The sequence below is a fragment of the Pan troglodytes genome, chromosome 1 (genome assembly GCF_028858775.2).
Source record: "Pan troglodytes isolate AG18354 chromosome 1, NHGRI_mPanTro3-v2.0_pri, whole genome shotgun sequence".
In the NCBI taxonomy this organism is placed as follows: Eukaryota; Metazoa; Chordata; class Mammalia; order Primates; family Hominidae; genus Pan; species Pan troglodytes.
In genome coordinates this window covers 23,955,664-23,982,411 of record NC_072398.2, presented here as the reverse complement: position 1 = coordinate 23,982,411, position 26,748 = coordinate 23,955,664, and the positions used below count along the sequence as shown (strand labels likewise).

Sequence of the window (26,748 nt, the reverse complement as noted above, 5' to 3'; positions counted from 1 at the left end):
ATCCCTCACTTGGATACGAGTAAGCTGCAAGGCTTCCTCGTGTCCTCAGTGTTAAGCAAATAGGGGAGGCCCCACTCCTGAGCCTTCTCAGATGGGGAGCTTCCCCTCTTCCATTAAGGTGCCACCTATCTCACTGAGTGACCCAGAACTTCTGCGATGCCAACCACCTGAAGGTGCCACTGTTGATCAATATATTAAATATGAGTACGGGGCCGAGTGGGGTGGCTTATGCCTGTAATCCCAGCACTGTGGGAGGCCGAGGCGGGTAGATTACGAGGTGAGGAAACCATGACCATCCTGGCCAACATGGTGAAACCCCGTCTCTACTAAAAATACAAAAATTAGCTGAATGTGGTGGTGCAGGCCTGTAATCCCAGCTACTTAGGAGGCTGAGGCAGGACAATCACTTGAACCTAGGAGGCGGAGATTGCAGTGAGCCAAGATGGCGCCACTGCACTCCAGCCTGGTGAGAGAGCAAGACTCGGAGGGGGGAGGGATAGCATTAGGAGATATACCTAATGCTAAATGACGAGTTAATGGGTGCAGCACACCAGCATGGCACATGTATACATATGTAACTAACCTGCACATTGTGCACATGTACCCTAAAACTTAAAGTATAATAATAAATAAATAAGTAAAAATTAAAAAAGAAAAATAAATAAATAAATAAGAGTACGGCTTAATTTCAGTATTTAATATTTTAAGCCAAATAAAAATTGATACAGAGAAATTCATGGCGTTCGTTTTTGCTTTTTGTTTTGCATTGTTTTGTTTTGTTTTGTTTTGTTTTTTGCCATACCACAAAGGATAATCTTTTTTTCTCCCTGGCTTCAGCACAAAGCCAGATACATTAGGGCCTGGGGCCATATTTTTAAAAAGAATACAAAATTACAGTACACAATTAGATATGAAACTAAACATGTACTTAGAATAAGTAAAGAAATCACAACAAAATATAAAATTTTTAAAGCTGACAATTATCACAAACATCACAAAATCTAGAAAATTACCTCACACACTCCTATAATACTCTTTTTAAATTTTTTTTATTATACTTTAAGTTCTGGGATACATGTGCAGAATGTGCAAGTTTGTTACATAGGTATATACGTGCCATGGTAGTTTGCTGCACCCATTAACCCGTCATCCACATTAAGCATTTCTCCTAATGTTATCTCTCCCCTAGACCCTCACCCCCCGACAGGCCCCAGTGTGTGATGTCTCCTCCCTGTGCCCATATGTTCTCATTGTTCAACTCCCATTTATGAGTGAGAATATGCAGTGTTTGGTTTTCTGTTCTTGTGTTAGTTTGCTGAGAGTGATGGTTTCCAGGCATATCCATGTCCCTGCAAAGGACATGAGCTCATCCTTTTTTATGGCTGCATAGTATTCCATGGTGTATATGTGCCACATTTTCTTAATCCAGTCTATCACTGATGGGCATTTGGGTTGGTTCCAAGTCTTTACTATTGTGAATACTCCCGCAATAAACATACGTGTGCATGTGTCTTTATAGTAGAATGATTTATAATCCTTTTGGTATATACTCAGTAATGGGATTGCTGGGTCAAATGGTATTTCTGGTTCTAGATCCTTAAGGAATTCCCACACTGTCTTCCACAATGGTTGAACTAATTTGCACTCCCACCAACAGGGTAAAAGCGTTCCTGTTTCTCCACATCCTCTCCAGCATCTATTATTTCCTAACTTATTAATGATCACCATTCTAACTGGCATGAGATGGTATCTCATTGTGGTTTTGATTTGTATTTCTCTAATGACCAGTAATGATAAGCTTTTTTTTCATATGTTTGTTGGCCACATAAATGTCTTCTTTTGAAAAGTGTCTGTTCATATCCTTTGCCCACTTTTTGATGAGGTCGTTTGTTTTTTTTTTCTTGTAAATTTCTTTAAGTTCCTTCCAGATTCTGGATATTAGCTCTTTGTCAAACAGATAGATTGCAAAAATTTTCTCCCATTCTGTAGGCTGCCTGTTCACTCTGATGATAGTTTCTTTTGCTGTGCAGAAGCTCTTTAGTTTAATTAGATCCCATTTGTCAATTTTGGCTTTTGTTGCAATTGCTTTTGGTGTTTTAGTCATGAAGTCTTTGCCCATGCCTATGTCCTGAATGGTAATGCCTAGGTTTTCTTCTAGGGTTTTTATGGTTTGGGGTCTTACATTTAAATCTTTAATCCACCTTGAGTTAATTTTTGTATAAGGTGTAAGGAAGGGGTCCAGTTTCAGTTTTCTGCATATAGCTAGCCAATTTTCCCAACACTATTAAATAGGGAATCCTTTCCCCATTGCTGGTTGTGTCCAGTTTGTCAAAGATCAGATGGTTGTAGATGTGTAGGGTTATTTCTGAGGCCTCTGTTCTGTTCCATTGGTCTATATATCTGTTTTAGTACCAGTAGCATGCTGTTTTGGTTACTGTAGCCTTGTAGTATACTTTGAAGTCAGGTAGCATGATGCCTCCAGCTTTGTTCTTTTTGCTTAGGATTGTCTTGGATATACAGGCTGTTTTTTGGTTCCATATGAAATTTAGAGTAGTTTTTTCTAATTCTGTGAAAAAAAGTCAATGGTAACTTGATGGGAATAGCATTGAATCTATAAATTACTTTGAGCAGTATGGCCATTTTCCTGATATTGATTCTTCCTATCCATGAGCATGGAATGTTTTTCCATTTGTTTGTGTCCTCTCTCATTTCCTTGAGCTGTGGTTAGTAGTCCTCCCTGAAGAGGTCCTTCATATCCCTTGTAAGTTGTATTCCTAGGTATTTTATTCTTTTTGTAGCAATGGTGAATGGGAGTTTGCTCATGATTTGGCTCTCTGTTTGTCTATTATTAGTATATATGAATGCTTGTGATTTTTGCACATCGATTTTGTATCCTGAGACTGCTGAAGTTGCTTATCAGCTTAAGGAGTTTTGGGGTTGAGATGATGGGGTATTCTAAATATACAATCATGTCATCTGCAAACAGAGACAATTTGACTCCCTCTCTTCCTATTTGAATACAATTTATTTCTTTCTCTCGCCTGATTGTCCTGGGCAGAACTTCCAATATTATATTGAATAGGAGTGGTGAGAGAAGGCATCCTTGTCTTGTGCTGGTTTTCAAAGGGAATGCTTCCAGCTTTTGCCCATTCAGTATGATATTGGCTGTAGGTTTGTCATAAATAGCTCTTATTATTTTAAGATATATTCCATCAATACCTAGTTTATTGAGTGTTTTTAACATGAAAGGGTGTTGAATTTTATCAAAGGCCTTTTCTGCATCTATTGAGATAATCACATGGTTTTTGTTATTAGTTCTGTTAATGTGATGGATTGTGTTTATTGATTTGCATATGTTCAACCAACCTTGCGTCCAGGGATGAAGCCGACTTGATCGTGGTGGATAAGCTTTTTAATGTGCTGCTGGATTTGGTTTGCCAGTATTTTTTGAGGATTTTCACATCAATGTTCATCAGGGATATTGGCCTGAGATTTTCTTTTTTCATGGTGTCTCTGCCAGGTTTTGGTATCAGGATGATGCTGGCCTCATAAAATGAGTTAGGGAGGAATCCCTCTTTTTCTGTTGTTTGAAATAGTTTCAGAAGAAATGGTACCAGCTCCTGTTTGCACCTCTGGTAGAATTCGGCTGTTAATCCATCTGGTCCTGGGCTGTTTTTTCGGTTGGTAGGCTATTAATTACTCCCTCAATTTCAGAACTTGTTATTGTTCTATTCAGGGATTCGACTTCTTCCTGGTTTAGTCTTGGGAGGGTGTATGTGTCCAGGAATGTATCCATTTCTTCTAGATTTTCTAGTTTATTTGTGTAGAGGTGTTTATAGTATTCTCTGATGGTAGTTTGTATTTCTGTGAGATCAGTGGTGAGCTCCCCTTTATCATTTTTTATTGTGTCTCTTTGATTCTTCTGTCTTTTCTTCTTTATTAGTCTGGCTAGTGGTCTATTTTGTTAATCTTTTCAAAAACTCAGCTCATGGATTCATAGATGTTTTGAAGGTTTTCTTGCGTCTCTATCTCCTTCAGTTCTGCTCTGATCTTAGTTATTTCTTGTCTTCTGCTAGCTTTTGAATTTGTTTGCTCTTGCTTCTCTAGTTCTTTTAATTGTGATGTTAGGGTGTTGATTTTACATCTTTCTCGCTTTCTCCTGTGGGCATTTAGTGCCATAACTTTCCCTCTAAACACTGCTATAGCTGTGTCCCAGAGATTCCGGTACGTTGTGTCTTTGTTCTCATTGGTTTCAAATAACTTATTTATTTCTGCCTTCATTTCATTATTTACCCAGTAGTCATTCAGGAGCAGGTTGTTCAGTTTCCATGTAGTTGTGCAGTTTTGAGTGAGTTTCTTAATCTTGAGTTCTAGTTTGATGGCACTGTGGTCTGAGAGACTGTTTGTTATGATTTCCATTCTTTTGAATTTGCTGAGTGTTTTACTTCCAATTATGTGATCAATTTTAGAATAAGTGCTATATGGTGCTGAGAAGAATGTATATTCTGTTGATTTGGGGTGGAGAGTTCTGTAGATGTCTGTTAGGTCTGCTTGGTCCTGAGCTGAGTTCAATTCCTGAATATCCTTGTTAATTTTCTGTTTCATTGATCTGTCTAATATTGACAGTGGTATGTTAAAATCTTCCACTATTATTGTGTGGGAGTCTAAGTCTCTCTGTAGGTCTCTAAGAATTTGCTTTATGAATCTGGGTGCTCCTGTATTGGGTGCATATGTATTTAGGATAGTTAGCTCTTCTTGCTGCATTGATTCGTTTACCATTATGTAATGCCCTTTTTGTCTCTTTTGATCTTTGTTGGTTTAAAGTCTGTTTTATCAGAGACGAGGATTGCAATCGCTGCTTTTTTTGCTTTCCATTTGCTTGGTAAATCTTCCTCCAGCCCTTTATTTTGACCTATGTGTGTCTTTGCACGTGAGATGGGTCTCCTGAATACAGCACACCAGTGGGTCTTGACTTTATCCAATTTACCAGTCTGTGTCTTTTAATTGGGGCATTTAGCCCATTTACATTTAAAGTTAATATAGTTATGTGTGAATTTGATCCTGTCATTATGATGCTAGCTGCAGTTTTTTTGCCCGTTAGTTGATGCAGTTTCTTCATAGTGTTGATGGTCTTTACATTTTGGTATGTTTTTGCAGTGGCTGGTACCAGTTTTTCCCTTCCATATTTAGTGCTTCCCTCAGGAGCTCTTATAAGGTAGGCCTGATGGTGACAAGATACCTCAGCATTTGCTTGTCTGTAAAGGATTTTATTTCTCCTTCACTTACGAAGCTTAGCTTGGCTGGATATGAAATTCTTGGTTGAAAATTATTTTCTTTAAGAAGGCTGAATATTGGCCCTTACTCTCTTCTGGTTTGTAGGGATTCTGCAGAGAGATCCACTGTTAGTCTGATGGGCTTCCCTTTGTGGGTAACCCGACCTTTCTCTCTGGCTGCCTTTAACATTTTTTCCTTCATTTCAACCTTGGTGAATCTGAGGATTATGCGTCTTAGGGTTGCTCTTCTCGAGGAGTATCTTTGTAGTGTTCTCTGTATTTCCTGGATTTGAATGTTGGCCTGTCTTGCTAGGTTGGGTAAGTTCTCCTGGATAATATCCTGAAGTGTGTTTTCCAACTTGGTTCCATTCTCTCCATCACTTTCAAGTACACCAATCAAATGTTGGTTTAGTCTTTTCACATGGTCACATATTTCTTGGAGGCTTTGTTCATTCTTTTTCATTCTTTTTTCTCTAGTCTTGCCTTCATGCTTTATTTCATTAAGCTGATTTTCAATCTCTGATAGCCTTTCTTCTGCTTGATTGATTCGGCTACTGATATTTGGGTATGCTTCACGAAGTTTTCGTGCTGGGTTTTTCAGCTCCATCAGGTCATTTATGTTCTTCTCTAAACTAGTTATTCTAGTTAGCAATTCCTCTAATCTTTTATCAAGGTTCTTAGCTTCCTTGCATTGGGTTAGAACATGCTCCTTTAGCTCAGAGGAGTTTCTTATTACCCACCTTCTGAAGCCTACTTTTGTCAACTCGTCAAACTCATTCTCCGTCCAGTTTTGTTCCCTTGCTAGCAAGGAGTTGTGATCCTTTGGAGGAGAAGAGGCATTCTGTGTTTTGGAATTTTCAGCATTTTTGTGCTGGTTTTTCCTTATCTTTGTGGATTTATCTACCTATGGTCTTTGTTCTTGGTGACCTTCGGATGGAGTTTTTGTGTGGTTGTCCTTTTTGTTGATGTTGATGCTATTGCTTTCTGTTTGTTAGTTTTACAGTCAGGCCCCTCTTCTGCAGGTCTGCTGGAATTTGCTGGGGATCCACTCCAGATCCTGTTTGTCTAGGTATCACCAGCAAAGGCTGCAGAACAGCAAAGATTGCTGCCTGCTCCTTCCTCTGGAAGCTTCATCCAAGAGGGGCACCTGCCAGATGCCAGCTGGAGCTCTCCTGTCTGTCGATCCCTGCTGGGAAGTGTCTCCCCATCAGGAGGCATGCAGATCAGGGACCCACTTGAGGCAGTCTGTCCCTTTGCAGAGCTGCGGCCACAGCTGCCCCTTCCTTCAGGTGCTCTGTCCCAGGCAGATGGGAGTTTTATCTATAAGCCCCTGACGGGGCTGCTGCCTTTCTTTCAGAGATGCCCTGCCCAGACAGGAGGTATCTAGAGAGAGAGTCTGGCTACAGCGGCTTTGCAGCACTGAGGTCGGCTCTGCCCAGTCCAAAATTTGGGGCAGCTTTGTTTACACTGTGAGGGGAAAACTGCCTACTCAAGCCTCAGTAATGGTGGATGCCCCTCCCCCCACCAAGCTCAGGAGTCCCAGGTCTTCTTCAGACTGCTGTGCTGGCAGTGAGAATTTCAAGCGAGTGGATCTTAGCTTGCTGGGCTCCACTGGGGTGGGATCCACTGAGCAAGACCACTTGGATTTCTGGCTTCAGCTCCCTTTCCAGGGGAGTGAATGGTTCTGTCTTGCTGGCATTCCAGGCACCACTGGGGTATGAAAAAAAACTCCTGCAGCTAGTTCGGTGTCTGCCCAAACGGCTGCCCAGTTTTGTGCTTGAAACCCAGGGCTCTTGTGGTGTAGGCACCTGAGGGAATCTCCTGGTCTGCGGGTTGTGAAGACTGTGGGAAAAGTGTAGTATCTGGGCCAGAATGCACCGTCCTTCATGGCACAGTCCCTCATGGCTTTCCTTGGCTACTGGAGGGAGTTCCCTGACCCCTTGTGCTTCCTGGGTGAGGTGATGCCCCACCCTGCTTCAGTTCTCCCTCCATGGGCTGCACCCACTGTCTAACCAGTCCCAATGAGATGAACCAGGTACCTCAGTTGGAAATGCAGAAATCACCCACCTTCTGCGTTGATCTCGCTGGGAGCTGCAGACCAGAGCTGTTCCTATTTGGCCATCTTGGCCCAATCATGCCACACTCCTATAATACTTTTTTCTACGTTTTCTCACCGCATACTCTGTGATCATTTCTTCATATTATAGTGATTTTATAATATCATTTCCTAAAAAATCTTTGGCAGAATTGATCAAATGTATTTTTCATTTTTGATAGTTTAGAAGTTTCTTTCAACTTTCTAAGTTATTATTGACAATGACATGAATATTTTATAGGACTGCTATTACATTTGGTATAAGCAGCAATGGCTTTTCGAGGTTCTTATGCAGTGATTAATTTCAAATACTGTTTGAATCAATGACATTCATTAACCAGTTTTCCATCAATGTCCTCATTATAACAGTGTTTTCTGATATTTATGTTATTTTCATTAATGTCAATATTTCTTGAAAATGCAGAAAGAAATTTAAATTCTTCCAATGTGATCATATGATTCATTCTTCTTTATTACTTGGATAATTAGACAAAACAAGAGCCACTTCATTACTTATGTTCTAAATTTATTTTTTCATTTTAATAAAGTTTTGCTTTTGGTATGACCTAAAATTTTTCATTATGATTTGCTCCTCAATATCAGAATAACCTCTACTGATTTTAGCACTCACCTTTATTTCATATTTCATGTTTTTATCTTAATTATATATGTAAATAAAATTTTTAAATTCTAAAATAAGGCACCTCTCACATATCTACATAAGAAATCTGTAATTTCTCACTTACTTCATTGAAATACTCCAAAACATCTTGCCAAATGCAGTAAGTATTTCTTTAAAACCCAGGAATTCTGATGAATTTGATTTTATACAACTCCCAGTAAAAAAGAAAAAAAAAGTATAGCAGATTTAGAATAGTATATACTGCTTATCAAGTATACTCAGAATGAAGTTTCATTTTGCAAAGGTGTCAATGAAAATCTAACCGTCCATTTACAATTTTATACATCTAATAAGTGGAAATATTTATACAGAGTAGCTTCTAGATGCATACATTATAAACCTCGTCTATCCTATACTAACCCACATACTTCTGGTGCCAGATCCTGTAGGACAAGTTTCTATTACAATATGACCTCTGGGCTTAATGTCACCCCACCGGGAAAGTTAGACCAGCAGAAAACAGAAGTATTTCTGGAAGTCATTTCTATTTCAGACAGTTTACAGTAGTTTTACTATATAGGGAAGTAACTGTGAGCAATATAAATATAATTCCCAAGTCAACTTTTTAGCCAGATCTCAAAATGTCCACAGCCACTGCAGCACCTGATGTGATAGGAAACCTGACAAACAGTGAGGCAAAATGCAAAGAGAAATCATTCCTAATTGATTGCAGTTCAAATGTCTTACTTTTGCAAAATGAAAACATATGACCCTGCAAACATAATGGCAGGGCTGCTTGCACAGCCTTGGAAGGGGTGTGTGCAAGTGGGAGGCTGAAGTTTAAGCTTCGTAACTTCACAGTAATTCTACCCTTAACTGGACCATTCCTCAAAAGGGCATTGTTAATTCTACACTGAGTCTAAGAGGTAAGGCAGAAATCACTCAGTGTTTTTGCTTCCCATGTATACCTTCTCATCAAGGATTGAATCATACACATTTTAGGACTATGATACACCTTTCCAACAGTACAAGCATGTGTGCACATATCTAAGTCATAAAAGATGCATAACTTATGGGCATTGTAAAAATATCAAATTATATTTTCCAAGTTCAGCATACAAAAATTTTAAATATGCAACTATATTGATTCATATGTGTTTGGGTTTATTGCAGAAAACTGCCAATGAACTAAAAAGTGTGCTGCCAGCCTTAGACAAGGCAATTGTGGCTCTGAATGCCCTGGATAAAGCTGATGTCGCTGAATTAAGGTAACTCTCCTAAGTTTCGTTTGAGTTGGAAAAGCTCAGAAAAAAACATAAATTCATGTTTATACTAAGCCTATATTCCATTTTTAGCCTATATACTAAGCCTATATTCCATTTCTTAATCTTGGTTTAAGATTTTTTACCCATCTTGGTTACTTTAAGTGTTCATTCTGTATGGTATATACTGTATCTTATCAATTTTATGATGCCTTCAATTGTAAGGCATACCGGTATTTTTTGTATCCTGAAGAAAAAATGCTGCCAGTTACACTGTGATGTGCTGTTTGTTATAAACTGAATCTCAGTCTCTTTGATGTAAAAATGTGCATCTTAAAATTGACAAAATACAATATTACCTGGCCTGCAGTTCCAAAAATAAAAGGACAATGTTTACACATTGTAAACGGCTGCTTGTACCAGTTTAGCTACAGCTTTTGGGACTGTACTAACACATGTCTGAGACTGCAAAGTTGGACATTACCACAAGGTGTCACTACAGGAAGTGCGGGAAGTGCTTCCCCTTGCTGTGCCCTGTCCCAAACTTGATCCAGGTTAGGGCTAGGGGTTAATGATTGAAGAGAATACATAAGAAAATACAGGAAGAAATGAAACATTTTAGGCTACAAAGATCTGAGCCTATTAGTGCTAATTTGAATCTTTGGGTGAGATAATTTTTAGCTTGAGCTCCCCAACTCAACAAACAATGGGAACCTACCTATAACATCTTGGAATGTGTTGAGTTTTCTGCTATTTGTAGAAAATAGTATTTTAATGAAAGATGTGGAAATTTGGAGCAAACTTACCATGATATTTATAACATATTATTAGCTTTTGTGATAAGAAGAATTTTTTTGATCAATATATTGTTATGATGAACAGATCATATTACAATGCTGAAGTTAATGCCCGTGAAACTGAAAAAATGCAAAAGAGAAACAAGCAAGAGAAGGAGGGAGAATTCTTGACTTCCTTTCCTTTCATTCATATGCCCTCATTCTTATGCACTCAATTCAGCAAATATCTTGAGCACACATTAAGTGCCAGGCCCTGATCTGGGCACTGAGGTTGTAGCAGTTAACGGTTGTGGAAACTATTTCTGATGAGGTGACATTGGAGCAGAGAACTGAATGAAATTTGGAAGTAAAATAGGCAGGTATCCAGTGGAAGAGTGTTCCAAGGAGAGGAAATGGAAAGTACAAAAGTCTGAAGACAGAAATGTGCTTCTTGGGTTTCAGGAACTGCAAAAGACCAAGATGACTAAAGTTCAGTGAGCAAGAGGGAATGTCAGGAGATGACATTAGAGAAGTAACAGGGGCCAGTTCTTCCCCAACACAGCCCCTCATGTACCTCATGACTTTGTTCCAGAAGGTTCTATCCTCTTAGCTTTTTTTTCTAGCAGATATTCCCTAGAGAGTGATCAGTTCAAATTCCCTTTAGCCTAATTTCTGAGGGGTGGTGTGTCATAGTGGTTAAGCACATGGCTCTGATACCAAGCTTCCTGGCTGGGGATCCTGGCACTGCCACTTTCTAGCTGTATAAGCTCTCTGTGCCTGAGCTTCCCTTTTGTGCAACAGTGATTGCAGATGTTGAAAGGACTGAATGAGTTAATACAGGTAAAATGCTTGTAACAGAGGCTGGCATAAGGCAAATGCTCAATAAAGGTTACTTTCATGATAAGAGATTTCCTCTGATCAAGTAGGCCCTTTTCCCTGCCCTAGTAGTACTACAAAAGCTAAGAAAACCAGCCTTGTCTTTGAACTCCTTGAGTATGTCTTGTTTGTTGTTTGTTTGTTTTTAAAGATCCTCCTTTGTTATATTGCTAATGTGTATTTTACTTTGCTCACTCCAAAATGCCACACAAATGAGGATGCCTTATAACCTGATCTCCATTGCTATTCTTGGACATGCAGCAGAGACATCTAGCAGATGCACAGCTTAGTCCATTCTCTTCCCCAGCTGCTATTTCTATCATCAAAATGCCAACAATTGCCCCATGATACTTTCATCCTTTGCCATTTTGCAACATGAACCACTAGAAGCAGAAAGCAGATAGTAGAAAATGCAGATTGGAGAAAATGAGGAAAGATCCAAGACAGACTAATTCTGTGAAGTAATAAAGAATTTTAAAGCAAATTTCCAGTAGACACGTGTCACTTTGAATCAAATATTTATTCCTGGAAAGTGGCACAGAGATTGAACTACAGTCAGTTTAATCCTGTTTCCCCTTTAATTTAAATTAAATTTCCTAGATAATACATTTTATCCTAGTATTATATTCACATCGTATTTGTTTTAAATAGAGTCAAACCTGGGTAAAATTGAGGAAAGGTTCCTTATTGGAGCTCTCACTTCTCCTCTGTGGACCTTTTCTCTTTTTCTAGTTCCTCTGTTATCTTTCCCATTATTTCAAAAAGGCCAAGCTGATAATCTCAGAAAAGCAACCTGAAAAAATTATTTCAGAATAAAGTGCTAATGATTGAGTTATTCAAATGTGAAGATGATCTTCATTTTAAAATTAGACTGTTAAAGAGACTAAAGATTAAATCAAATGAACACATAGGTTAGAATTTCTAGTTGTACAGACACTGGGGCCTACCTGAGACTGAAGGATGGGAGGAGGGAGACAGTCAGAAAAAATAACTATTGCCTACTGGGCTTAGTACCTGGGTGATGAAATAACCTGTACAACAAACTCCCATGACACAAGTTTACCTATATAACCAACCTGCACATGTACTCCTGAAACTAAAATAAAAGTTGAAAAAAAATTCTAGTTGTGAAATTCAAGGCAGAGGACCTTCTTGGTAAGCCCTGTGGATAATGTCATGCATACAAAGTTGGCTTGGTTGCCTTCCTTCTTTGGGAAGTCTATGCGATTTTCACTTGGTGAGGCTCATTACCCATGTGTGGACCTACTCTGCCTTGTTCCAAGTTCCAAATGCTGGTGCACAGCAACCATCACCCCTTGTGATTTCTCTTTGAAACTTGCTTCTTATAAATGTTATTCTGACCCTGACTTTCCAAAGCATCAACTTCTTACCTAACAGTCCAGTGACACGTCAACTGATTAAGACATAGTGAAGAGACCGCCTCTAATGTTCCAATAATAAATACATTATTAATGACTTGAAAGACAAATTCCCATCCACCCTTCCTCCCCTGACTCTGTTTTATCTGTGATTTTTATGGTGGAAATTTTAGATCAGGATGAAGAAATGAGAGCATGTGTTTAAGGGGAGTTGGCTGTTATACCACTTCTTAAGTCATGAGAATAGGGCTGACTCCCAACGCATACACAAGTACAGTGTCTCTGTGAAGCAGTCATCAGTGAATCAACCCTGGACTGAAATAAGAGAGGGGTTTCTATTTTTAAATAACTCTACAGTGAAGACTTTTCTTTTTTTTTCTTTCTTTCTTTCTTTTTTTTTTTTTGAGACAGTGTCTCACTTTGTCGCCCAGGCTGGAGAACAGTGGTGTGATCTTGGCTCAGTCCAGCCTCTGCCTTCTGGGTTCAAGCAATTCTCCTGCTTCAGTCTCCAAGTAGCTGGGACTACAGGCACCCACCACCATACCCAGCTAATTTTTTTATTTTTGTAGAGACCGGGTTTCGCCATGTTGGCCAGGCTGGTCTCGAACTCCTGACCCCAAGTGATCCGCCCGCCTCAGCCTCCCAAAGTGCAGGGATTACCAGCATGAGCCACCATGCCCAGCCCAAGACTTTTTATAATAAAACTAATTAGCCTCTAACTCAGATGTAGTACTTATTTAAGTTTTATGCATTTCATCTTCCTAAAACTATAATATCCTTATAGTTAAGATACCCAATTTTTAAAAGATACCTAAGTAATTAAATAGCTATATGTTGACAAATAGTTTTCCTTATCCAAATGTGTGTTAAAAATCTGTGTATATTGTCTTCTGAGATATTTACAGGGTGCATTTCATTTTTAATTGTGAAGTTGATGAGATTTTCATCATCTATTACAGAGTATACACACAGCCTCCCTTCCTTGTACTGACTGTCATGAATGCAGTGTGTATTCTTCTGCAAAAGAAACCTAACTGGGCAACGGCAAAGTTACTTCTTTCAGAAACTGGTTTCCTGAAAAAATTGATTAACCTTGACAAGGACAGCATACCTGATAAGGTAAAAAGTTGATCTCTAATTGATGCATCTCATATTTACAGTCTGTGGGATCAAACAGACCACCTGCCATCTAAATTGTTCTATTCTTAGATGGAGAGACTATTTTCCAGGAAAATAGCTCTATTCTTCCAGGCAAGAGAGGAGTTGCCTAGTTGGATAGGGAAAAGAAATCCCAGTCTGAGAAAAATTTCATTCTGATTATGGCTCCCAAAAGTAGATGAGAAATACTGTATATCTAACTCCAAACTGTGTGATACCGTTTAGAAATAGGGATGGACCTGTGGGCATGTGACACAGCTAAGGTAGAGAACATCCTCAGTGAGCCCCAGCATGCCCCAGGCCATACCACCATTACTGACCAGACAGACCTTTGAATAGGGACTGTGCCTTGCCAATATGCCGCCTGGGGGACAGAAGGAAAAGGATGGTATTCCTAGTCACCTCACACCTGAAGTGCACAAGGAGACTTCAGAATTTTTAGATATCAAATTCTTAAAGCTGGAGAAAGTTAACCTGTTTTGTTTTTGTTTTAAAAGTTTCTTTTTAAAAAGTATAGCAAAGCTACTGCAACAACAGTAGCAATAGCAGGATGTTAACAAAGGCTTTTTCTCTCCTGATACTAGGTTTTGTTGTTGTTTTGTTTTGTTTTTTGTTTGTTTTTTGTTTTTTGTTTTGAGACGGAGTCTCACTCTGTCGCCCAGGCTGGAGATCTCAGCTCACTGCAACCTCCACCTCCTGGGTTCAAGCGATTCTCCTGCCTCAGCCTCCTGAGTACCTGGGGCTACAGATGCCTGCCACCATGCCCAGCTAATTTTGTATTTTTAGTAGAGACATGGTTTCACCATGTTGGTCAGGCTGGTCTCGAACTCCTGACCTTGTGATCTGCCCCCCTTGGCGTCCCAAAGTGCTGGGATTACAGGCGGGAGCCACCTTGCCCAGCCACTAGGGTCATTTTTGTACCCAGGCATGTGTCTTTGATTCTACTATTAAAGATAAGTTAATTTTTGGGTTTTTTTAGACAGAGTCTCACTCTGTGCACTCGCTGGAGTGCAGCAGCATGATCTTGGCTCACTGCAACCTCTCCCTCCTGGGTTCAAGTGATTCTCGTGCCTCAGCTTCCCTAGTAGCTAGGATTACAGGCGTGTGCCACCATGCCCAGCTAATTTTTGTATTTTTAGTAGAGACAGGATTTCGCCATGTTGGCTAGGCTGGTCTCGAACTCCTGACCTCTGGTGACCCACCCACCTCGACCTCCCAAAGTGCTGGGTTTATAGGCATGAGCCACCGCCCCTGGCCTGAATATTTTAATATGAAATAAAATTTCAATCTAGTGTAGACTGGGGAAAACTTCAGGTGAATAATATTTCTTTCTCATGTAATACATTAACTGTGTTCTCTCTAGGTTTTCGTGAAGCTAAAAAAAATTGTAACCTTACCTGATTTCAACCCACACAAGATTGCGCTGGTTTCTGTTGCTTGTTGCTCCCTGTGCCAGTGGGTTATAGCTTTGAATAACTACCATGAAGTACAGAAGGTATGCTTTTCCTCCTAAACATCTGTCATGATTTGGAAGTGGCACATCAATGTCCCAGAAATAATTTTTATTTAACAATACTCAAATGAACTTGAGTGGAAAGGATACCTAAGGAGAAACATTTTAATCAAATATGTTATTCTAACTCACACAGATGTCAAGTGCTCCCATTAAATTTGTTATTTATTGACAACTATGCTAGTATTTGTGTATTTCATTTTATTGTTTCACCATAATAGGCTACTTTGTACCCCACATATACATATAGTTCTAGGAAAGTTTAATTGTAACAATTGACATCTGTAAATGTCTTTCAAATATAAATGGCATTTTTAACAGTAAACCTGACGTTTTTGACACTTAAATGTTCTGACATTCTCTTTAAGGTTGTGGGCCCTAAACAAATCCAAGTAGCTGAAGCTCAAAACGTCCTTAAAATTGCGCGACAAAGACTTGCTGAGAAACAAAGAGGTTTACAGCTGGTAAGAAATACAGTTCAGTTCTCAAAATAAGACAAAACACCAGGACAATGTAATTATCTCGGGAGAGCTTATCAGTTTCAGATAAGATGGAAATAATAATATAGGTAGTGAAAAGATTAATTGTAAGGATTAAGTAAATAATATTATTGGTAATATTATTAATAATATATATAAAACTTTTAGTGCCTACCACATAATAAAACACTCTATAGAGTTCATTATTATTGTCTTTATAATATTTTAATTTACTATTTCACCAAATTTCTCTTAGAAGATCTTTACAACTTCAGTTTACCAAAGCCTTAAACAGTATCAATCTGTGCTCTTTTTTTTTTTTTCCAGTCTGTGTTCTTTAAAAAAAACTGTACTTTACTGGGCACAGTGTCTCACGCCTGTAATCCCAGCACTTTGGGAGGCTGAGGCAGGTGGATCACCTGAGGTCAGGAGTTCGAGACCAGCCTGGCCAACATGGTGAAACCCCATCTCTACTAAAAATACAAAAACTAGCTGGGCATGGTGGCAGGCGTCTGTAATCCCAGCTACTTGGGAGGCTGAGGCAGGAGAATCTCTTGAACCCGGGAGATGGAGGTTGCAGTGTGCCGAGATTGAACCATTACACTCCAGCCTGGGCAACAAGAGCAAAACTCCATCTCAAAAAAAAAAAAAAATATCCAACTGTACTTAACCTGTTTATATCATTACCCTGTTGCTTTGTAAAGGCATGATTATTCCTTAAATGTCTTGATTTTAAATTAAAATACAGTATCATTATCATTATGAGAACTGGAACTAGAATTGATATCCCTGTTACCTATTTAGCTCACGTACATTTTGAGAGTGAGCAAAGTAATACATTTCAGAGATGCAAACAGGCAAATTCAGTCCATTGACATCTTTTGACCTATTACAGTCTTCCCACCCCTCACCTCATTTTGATATAATCAACATTTTAAAATCTGGGGATTTTACTTAATATCTGATTTTGTCTTTTCCTGAAAACTCAGATAGCTGGCAACTCTGGGCTAGCATTCCCACTTGGCTATAGGCAGCCCCCACTCACTTCAAGCATTTCTGCTACCTGTTTGGCCCCATAGGCATTTCTGGCAAACTGAGATATATTAAAAAGGACTGGATATTTTTGAAAGAAAAAAACAAATTTGAACCGAATTTACTTTATATAGATATATCATTTCTTGCTAATATTTTGTTGTAGCTTATAGTCTATAGAGTTTTGTTTTGATGGATGCTGATAATAGTTCATGTTTATTTAGCACTTACTGTGTTCCAAGCACTGTGGTCATTTAATCCTCATGTAATCCTCACAACAACATTTCAAAGTAGATGTTTATAAATGAGAAAACTAAAATTTAAAGATTTAGTAAATTTGTTCAAGATCTTAAGCTAATAAGTGATGGTGCCCATGTTCTAACCTAGGTCTGTCTAACTCTAAAGCCCACGCACTTAACAGGCTTTTAAACTGCTACATTTTAAAATATTTATATCCAGAAGTGATATCCAAAATATTTAGCAACCAGTGTGGCATAGGCACCAAACTGATCAGAATGGACATTTGTCATGCGGGTAGAAGCAGAGTCTTGGAGGCCTCCAGCTGAGTTTGAAGAGAAGGTATGGGGCCAGGGTAGGCAATGTGTGGCTGTAGAGGTGCTTTCTGGGACATGGAGCAGGACCCTTTAGCAATCACTACAGAAATACGTCAACATTTTCACAGTTGTTGTGCCTGTGTAGTATATACCACTGAATATCAGCCCTATTTCTGTCTCAGAATGGAAGAAACCCAAGAAAGGAAAAAAAAAAATTCTTCAAAACTTTAAGAATAATACATTTAAACATTATACAATTTGGAAAAACAGGGCATTCAAGAAGAAATAATTTTTAGTTTAATGAAAGTGTTTGTTCCTTTTTTTGCAACAATTACTAGAAACTCTATGTAAACAAATTTAAAAACCTGAAGGATATGCCCTGTTTTCTAGGACATTTTTAGTCACTGAAAGTCCATTTAAAAAAAAAAAAAAACTTGAAAGCTTAAACAATCCAAAAATCATGGATTTAAAAAAGAAATCATAGAACAACCAGAAAGAAGACAAGGAAACAGAGAACCTGAACAACTCAGTAAACCAACTAGACCTAACAGACGTATTCAGAATACTCCACCCAGCAACAACAGAATACACATTCTTCTCAGTTGCACCTGAGATATTCTCCAGGGTAGACCATATGTTTGGCCACAGAATAAGTTCTCAATAGATTTTAAAAGACATATGCCATAAAAGCATCTTGTCTGGCAATAATAACATGAAGGTTGAAATTAGTAACTTTTTTTTTTTTTTTTGAGACGGAGTCTTGCACTCTCGCCCAGGCTGAAGTGCAGAGGCGCAATCTCGGCTCACTGCAAGCTCCGCCTCCCGGGTTCACGCCATTCTCCTGCCTCAGCCTCCCGAGTAGCTGGGACTACAGGCACCTGCCACCACGCCCGGCTAATTTATTTTTTTTATTTTTAGTAGAGACGGGGTTTCACTGTGTTAGCCAGGATGGTCTCGATCTCCTGACCTTGTGATCCGCCCGCCTCGGCCTACCAAAGTGCTGGGATTACAGGTGTGAGCCACCGTGCCCGGCCGACTAACTCATTCTTAAACAGCCAGTGGGTCACAGAAGACATCACAAGAGAAATCAGAAAATACTTAGAGACAAATCAAATGCAACAACCAAAACAAATGGGATACAGCAAAAGAAATGCTCAGAGAAATTTATAGTTGTAAATGCCTGCATTTAAAAAGAAATATAAAATCAGTAACCTAACTTCACACCTGAAGGAACTAAACAACAAAGAACGAACCAAACCCAAAGCTAGCAGAAGAAAAGAAATAATAAAGATTAGAGATAAACAAAATAGAGAATAGAAAAAAAAATAGCAAAAATCAATGAAACCAAAAGTTGGTTCTTTGAAAAGATCATCAAAATGAACAAACCTCTAGGGGAAACAAAAAGAGAAAGAGAGAGAAGAAAGAATTTCTAGACTTCAAGACAGGTCTTTTTAAATGACCCAGTCAGATAAAAAAGAAAAAGAATAAATAATTTAAAAGAATGAAAAAAGCCTTCCTCATATATGGGACACTATTAAGTGAAAAAATATTCAGATTTTGGGAGTTCCAAGAGAAGAGATGAGAAATGGCATCAAAACCTATTTAATAAAATAATTTCTGAAAACTTCCCAAGTCTTGAGAGAGAGATAGACATTCAGATCAGGAAGCTCATAAATCCCCAGAGAGATTTAACCCAAACAGTTTCTCTCTGAGATACATTATAGTCAAACTTTCAAAAGTCAAAGACAAAGAGAAAATGCCAAAAACAGCAAAAGCATTATGTTACATATAAGGGAATCTCCATCAGACCAACAGCAGATTTCTCAGCAGAAATTTTACAGGCCAGTGGAGAATGTGTATTTATAACACTGTCATTTGTTTTTAATTACAATATTTTTAAATGGTAGGGAGAAAAAGACAAACTGTACATTCCAGCCAGAGCCACATTACCTTCCATCTCTCAACCACAGGCTTCATGAGAAGTTTCTAGTATTTGAACTCATTAAAATCCAATTAATATACTTAAAATGTATATTTTTTACGCTTAATATTTTAAAGTTTAGCTTACTAGTTAACTCCATCAGTTTTAAGCCCTTCGTGGAAATTTTCTTCTCACTCAGCTACATACTTCCTTCCAGTTAAAAATAGGTCTTTTATTTGCCTGGACCCTGATATAAAAAATATTTCTGGAAAATCTAAGGAACTTTGGGGAAAAAAACAATGCCAGAACTTATCAAATCACATGAACATTCACCAAAAACATTACCTTTGGGGACTGCAATGCTCATCATATAATAGACATTTCATATGTTTAAGTTAATCAATAGGCCCCATGCGTTAATATTTAAATAACTCACTAGGTCGTAAGTAACAGGAGTTTTCTCAAAGGAATCGAAATGGGTGAATGAGCAAGCAGACAAAAACAACATAACACATGAAAGTGCAAACAACCCATAATTGTTATGGGTGATCCAGGAATAAATTCTAAATCATTAAACATGCCAAAAGTAACATATATATACACATATAAATTAGGTATATATTTTCACCAGGATAGCATCTTAAAAAAAGAGAAATTACCAATCATAATAAGCACAATTTTGTCTTTATAATTGTGTTGTACATACCATGTTCAAGTCTCCATGCTAAACTCTCAACTTAAAGGTTAATAAGACTGTAAGACCACAATCCAAGAGATGATATCAGGAAACTTAAAATTACTTCTCAAACAACTGTTATAAGCAAACATCAGTGTAGATTTGACAAGGCTGAGACTTCATGACAGCTGGAAGTTGATCAGGATATTACACAATGCCTAGGATTTATACCCCTTTAAGGGAAGGGCCAAGGTACAAAGGATGTGAGCCAAATCCCAGAGACAAGAAGCTTAAGGAATGTTGGGGAGATAAGGAATAAACCAATTTGGATAAAGAGTAATATAATTGGAAAGGAGTAATAAAGGAAATGAAGTTGGGAAGGAAGGTTGGGGTCAGGTTGTGGAGGCATTAGTTGATAGCCAAAACTCTGGACTATATCCTTAATCCATTATTTCTGTAAGAATTCACCAAATGCTTTTGAGCAGGGGTGTAATCAAGATAAGTGATAATTTAAGAAAATTATTTTGGGGAAAAGACCATCTCTTCAATAAATGGTGCTGGATATCTATATCCAGAAGAATGAAACTAGACCCCTATCTCTCACCATACACAAAAATCACATCAAAATGAATTACAGACTTAAATCTAAGACCTCAAACTATGAAACTTCTTGAGAAAACATTGGGGAAAATCTCCAGGACATTGGTCTGGGCAAAAATGTCTTGAGTGACACCCCACAACCACAGGTAACCAAAGCAAACATGGGCTATTGGGATCACATCGAGTTAAAAAGCTTCTGCACAGTAAACAAAACACTCAACAAAGTGAAGAGACAGCCCACAGAATAGGAGAAATTATTTGCAAACTACCCATCTGACAAGGGATGAATAACCAGAATATATACAGTGCTCAAACATCTCTATAGAAAAAAATCTAATAATCCAATTTGAACATGAGTAAAAGGCTTGAATGGATACTTCTCAAAAGAAGACATACCAATGGCAAAAAGACATATAAAAAGGTGCTCAATATCATTGATCATCAGACAAATGCAAATAAAAACTGCAGTGAGATATCATCTCACCCTAATTAAAATGGCTTTTATCCAAAAGACAGGCAATAACAAAATGCTGACAGGGATGTGGAGAAAAGGGAACCCTTATACACTGCTGGTGGGAAGGTAAATTAGTACAACCACTATGGAGAACAGTTTGGAGGTTCCTCAAAAAACTAAAAATAGAGCTACCATATGATCCAGCAATTCTACTGCTGGGTATATACCCAAAAGAAAGGAACTCAGTATATTAAAGAGATAACTGCACTTCCATGTTTGTTGCAGCACTGTTCACAATAGCCAGAATTTGGAAGTAACCTAAGTGTCCATCAACAGATGAATGGATAACAAAAATGTTGTACTTATACACAGTGGAGTATTATTCAACCATTAAAAAGAATGAGGTCCTGTCATTTGCAACAACATTGATGGAACTGGAGGTCATTATGCTAAGTGAAATAAGCCAGGTGCAGAAAGACAAACATGGCATGTTCTCACTTATTTGTGGGATCTAAAAATCAAAACAATTGAACTCATCGAGATAGAGGGCAGAAAGATGGTTACCAGAGGCTGGGAAGGGTAGTGGGAAGGTATGAGGAAGGTAAGAATGGTTAATGGATACAAAAAATAGAAAGAATGAATAAGACCTAGTATGTGATAGCACAACAGGGTGATTGTAGTCAATAATAATTTAATTGTACACTTAAAATAACTTAAAGAGTATAATTTGATTGTTTGTAACACAAAGGATAAATGCTCGAGGGGATAGATACCCCATTCTCCATGATGTGATGATTACACATTGCATGCCTGTATCAAAACATCTCATGTGCCCCCTAAATATATATATATACCTACTGTGTACCCAAAAATAAAAATAAAAAATAATTTTTTCAGCTATTTATGAAAATATGTTTTCCACTAACACTGTAAGGAAGGTTTAACAATTGATTCATCATACAGCTTAAATTTAAAAATTCATTCGGTCCTCTGGTCTGTTCAGTACATCTGAAGTGAAAAAAAGTTCAACCATTTTCTTAGAAAAAGAATCTAAATAAGATATAAAATTTTATTTGCAAAAAATAAATCAGAAATTGATGAATCTACAAACGCTAGGATTGTAAAAAAAAAGCCTATTAAAGAAGCAAGATGGCATTTAAAAATATACAAATTTCAATATCAATGAATCATTTCATTTCTACAATGTCCATTTTCATTGGTAATATAATCCCTCCAGAAAGATTTTCCAGGATGTGAAAATGAAATGGTAACACTATATTTATATAAATGACAGCTAAAGTCTTGAAGCAAAATGAGAGTAAGATATTTTTCTCAATAATGAATTAATTATCTTTCAGGTTGAAGAACATTTGCTGTTTTTACAGGCAGCTTATAAAGATACCGTTGCTGAAAAACAACTATTAGCAAATCGGAAAACAATGGCCAGCAGGCGCTTTCAGTGTGCGTCAGTCTTACTAACTGTCCTGGAAGATGAGAAGGCATGACTTTCTTTGGTCTTATATCTCCTCCATAATTCCTACTGAGCCCAACAACCCCCAAGATGTTATTTTCACTGCAGGCTGTATCATATACCTTCTAAAACTATCTTACTATCCAGTTTCTTATTGGGATCAGTAGACATCCTATTCACATAAAGAAATCCTGTTTGAGTCGTCTCAAAACAGAAGTAACAGACTACAAGTATCTGACGTTATTTCCTGTTCTGAAGACATCAGCACGCTTTTCTCTGATGAGGCCCAAAGTAAACCTTTCAATGAAAATGTTATTAGTTTTCCTTTTCTAGCACTGGGACAACCCAAGCTGAACATATAAAACATGGGTGGAACCACAAAGGAGAGATGTCATTAGTAAAGAAAAAGAAAATTCTCTCTTTTTTTTTTAAGTGAAAGTAAGTTTATTAAGAAAGTAAAGGAATAAAGAATGGCTACTCCATAGGCAGAGCAGCCAATAAAGAACATTTTCTTTTGTTCTGTCAGCCTTCTGAACCCTTTTAGCTCACCTTTTTATTTCTCCTCTGATTCATCTGGCTTCTCCATGGTTGAATCTCTAGTAAGCTAACTAGAATCTCAGTTTAGTTACACCTCAGCTATCTCAAGGGATGTTATAAAATTCTCAAGATAATTTTAATTTAGTTTAATTTTTTAAATACATATCATAGAAGGTCAAGAGGAAGGATTTTATGAAAACAGACCAATCAAAGGGAGATGATAGCTCTCAAAAGCAGATGGGCGTCCCTGAAAGTCAAGTGTATACATTGAGAGGCAGTGGAACATCAGCATATCCCAGATGGTGAGCACCAAAACAGAGGGCTCTTGCTTAACATGCTTTATTTATCGACCAATCAAGCACATACGTGATCAAAGAGGCCATATACAGCCAGAGAATATGGGTTCAGATCCCAGCTACACCCCTTAGAAGCTTAGTGATCTTGACCAAGTTGTTTAACTTCTCTAAACTCCAAGGACGGTGTCAAATAAAGTTTTCAAAGTAAAATGTCTGGCAGTTAAGTAAAGATTCAGTAAATATGGGTTGTTGTTGTTATTATTGTTGTTGTTGAATACTATTAATAGTATATTATAATAAATTGATACTTTATAAACTGTCCTGCTTTGGCTGGGCATGGTGGCTCATGTCTGTAATCCCAGCTCTTTGAGAGGCCAAGGCTGGAGGATTGCTTGAGGTCAAGAGTTTAAGACCAACCTGGGCAGTGTAGCAAGATCCTGTCTCTACAAAAAAAAAAAAATTAACTGAGTATGGTGGCACATGCCTGTCATCCTAAGCCACTCAGAAGGCTGAGGTGGGAGGAGGATCACATGAGCCCAAGAGATCAAGGCTGCAGTGAGCTATGATGGTGCCACTGCACTCCAGCCTAGGCTACTAAGGGAAGACCCTGTCTCTAAAAGAAAAAAAAAATTGTCCTGCTTTATTACACAAAGGATTTTAAATGGCTGTGTATCTATCTTAGCAAAGATGACACTATTAGCAAACCCAAGAATAAGACTAATTTTCCCCTCAGAAAACAGTTTATTTTTCAATATTATCCATTATTAACTTTGATACAGCCACAGCTTGAGAACAGCAGTAGTAATTGCAATGATAGATCCAACTTGGAAATCATTAATTTTAAAATATCTCATGATAATATATTTTATATAGAATAACTCATTTCTATTTTAACATTTAGACTCGATGGCAAGAAACAATCAATCAAATAGATAACAAATTAGAAGGAATTTTGGGTGACATACTTCTTTCAGCAGCATGCATTGTCTACAGTGGAATTTTAACACCAGAATTTCGCCAGTTGATTGTGAATAAATGGGAGACATTCTGCATTGAAAATGGCATTTCTTTGTCTTCCAACTTCTCTTTAATTAAAGTTATGGCACAAAAATATGAGGTAATAACATATTTCTATTATCCAGTTAAGTGGCTATTATTGTTTATTTGGATTTTAGCTGTATGTGTAGTTTTGGGCTTGGATGTTGTCCCGAAATTATTTTGATAAATGAAAATATTTTGTTAATAGTTTGTTGCAGGCCTCAATTTTTTTATTTATAGCCCTAATGCCTCAATAAGTTATATCTCTCCTGTTTCTCATACCGAGCAAAAGTCACAAAATATCCCTTTTCCCATTGTAATCCTACTACTCTGTCTCAATGAAAATAGGCAATTTCTCTCCCTGAAACTTCTTTCATTTAATACAATTGATGAACTTATTGAATCACAGGGAGTATTCTTAGACACAGCCAAAAATATAGAACTACATTTATTAACTTAGATACTTATTATCTGTTTTTGTAAATCCTATGCTGATGTTTAAAGGATAAAAGAGAAATGCACCTAGCTTTTGTTAATCCTCCGAGAATAATTTTAGATTGGATCCCCACTGATAATTTCACTTAAATTGACCATGCAACCTACAAAATCTTAGAAACAAATACTGTCTTCACATTTTCATAATGCTACTAACCAATTTAAACTCAAATATAACAGTTATTACATTAGGTGTAAATGGACTAAATGTTCCAGTAACAAGTCTAAGATTGTAGCCAGGTGCAGTGGCTCATGCCTGTAATGCCAGAACTTTGGGATGCCCAGGTAGGAGGAACCCTTGAGCCTAGGAATTCAAGACCAGCCTGGGCAACATAGTGAGGCTCTGTCTCTACATATATACGTATATATGTATATATATGTATATATGCATATATATGTATATATACACATATACATATATGCATATACATATATGTATACATACATACTTATATATACATATATGCTTATACATATATGTATAAGACTACACATATGTATGTATGTATATATGTAGACCTCAAGCAACCTCATATATATATATAAAGTTATAAGACTATACAACAGTATAAACCAAAACACAAAACAGAAAACATACATTATTTATAAAATAAAACATACATTATTTCTAAAAGACACATCTAAAACATAAAGAAAAGTTGAGAGTCAGAAATGGGAGAGAATTTACCATAGACTACAAAAGCAAAAGGACAAAATAGATGTTAAGGCATAAAAAGATTACTAGACTTAAGCTCATTTTACAATAGGAATTGGTTTAATTCTCCAAGCAAATGTTAACAATTCTAAATTTGTACCTAATAACATGATCTCAAATAATATAAAGCAAATATTAAAAGAACTATAGGGAAAAAAATAGACAAATCTACAATCATAGTGAAAGATGTTAACACCTTTCTGTACCTCAGAACAAGCACACAAAAATCAGTAAGAATAGAGAAGCTTTGAACAACATGATCAACAAATGAACTTAATGAGAATATATAGAGCACTGTAGCCTATACCTGCAGCTGACACGTTATATGCAAACACATATAGAACATTGCCAAAATTGGCCATATAACAGGCCGCAAATCAAGTTTCACCAAATGGTAGCTCTGCTTCTTATTCTGATAGTATAACCTTAGGCAAGTATCTAACATCTTTTAGCCTCAGTTCCTCCATCCAAGAAATAAGGGTTATTATAGTAATTTCACTACGTGGTATATATGTATGTGTGGTTGGCAGTTGGTAGGTGCGAAATAGACTATAGCTGTTATTATATTTGTATATTTTGTATATTTGTATATTCTATTTGTATAATTCTATATTATATGCATTAGAGTCTACGAGCCTTGGAAGCAGGTGCTGTATCTTATTTCCTTTGTGTCCCCCATGGCATCTTTGTTGTGATGGGCATCATAATGCCCTTATTGTTGAACACAAAAGTGTAATTTAGTGAATAATTACCTTCCCAAAAATTTCATATCTAAGTTGCTTTAAACTGTTCATTTCCTTAGCATTTTTAAACAGTATTTCTTTTTCTAAAGGCAGTGATTCTGTAGGATCTTTTAGTACCCTGTAGGATACTAAAGATGTGAAGACATTTACAAAATAGTAAAAGTACTAATAATTTCATTGCAGATCAGCCGATGGCATAATCAGGGACTACCTCATGGTCAGTATTCAGTAGAGAATGCCATCTTGATCAAGAATGGCCAGCAGTGGCCACTGCTGATTGACCCACATAGGCAAGCTCACAAATGGATCCGTCAGATGGAAGGATCCAGGCTGCAGAAGCTCTCCATTGAAGACAGCAATTATACCAAAAAAATTGAAAATGCTATGAAGACAGGAGGGAGTGTCCTCCTGCAGGTAAGTGGGCAGTATGGCCTAATTTCCCTTGCAGCTGATACATATGTTGTATGCACTGAGCATAAAGGCTAAAAGTTTTCAGTGACAGATAACTGTCAGGGAAAAAATAATAACAGACATACACACATATATACTTACAGACAGAGAGTGAGTTTTCAATGCTCAGTTCTCTTACAGCTGTCTTTCACTGGAGTCCATATATTTAATAAAACTTAAATTTATTTAAATTTTAATTTTTGTGGGTACATAGTAGGTGTATATAGTTATGGGGTACATGAGATGTTTTTGAAACAGGAATACAATGTGTAATAATCACATCATGGAGAATGGGGTATCCATCCCCTCGAGCATTATCTTTTGTTACAAACA

General features: G+C 37.5%; 1 protein-coding gene across 1 annotated transcript in view; it reads left to right on the top strand.

Moving 5' to 3' along the window:
• DNAH14 (dynein axonemal heavy chain 14) overlaps nucleotides 1-26,748 on the top strand; it is a 458,298-nt gene that overhangs the window by 370,115 nt on the left and 61,435 nt on the right. The window contains exons 61-67 of the mRNA XM_054659353.2: nucleotides 9,164-9,258; nucleotides 13,243-13,402; nucleotides 14,805-14,936; nucleotides 15,323-15,418; nucleotides 22,029-22,169; nucleotides 23,876-24,091; nucleotides 26,149-26,379. Coding sequence (XP_054515328.1) covers nucleotides 9,164-9,258; nucleotides 13,243-13,402; nucleotides 14,805-14,936; nucleotides 15,323-15,418; nucleotides 22,029-22,169; nucleotides 23,876-24,091; nucleotides 26,149-26,379 — 1,071 coding nt within the window. The remainder of the gene's footprint in view (nucleotides 1-9,163; nucleotides 9,259-13,242; nucleotides 13,403-14,804; nucleotides 14,937-15,322; nucleotides 15,419-22,028; nucleotides 22,170-23,875; nucleotides 24,092-26,148; nucleotides 26,380-26,748) is intronic.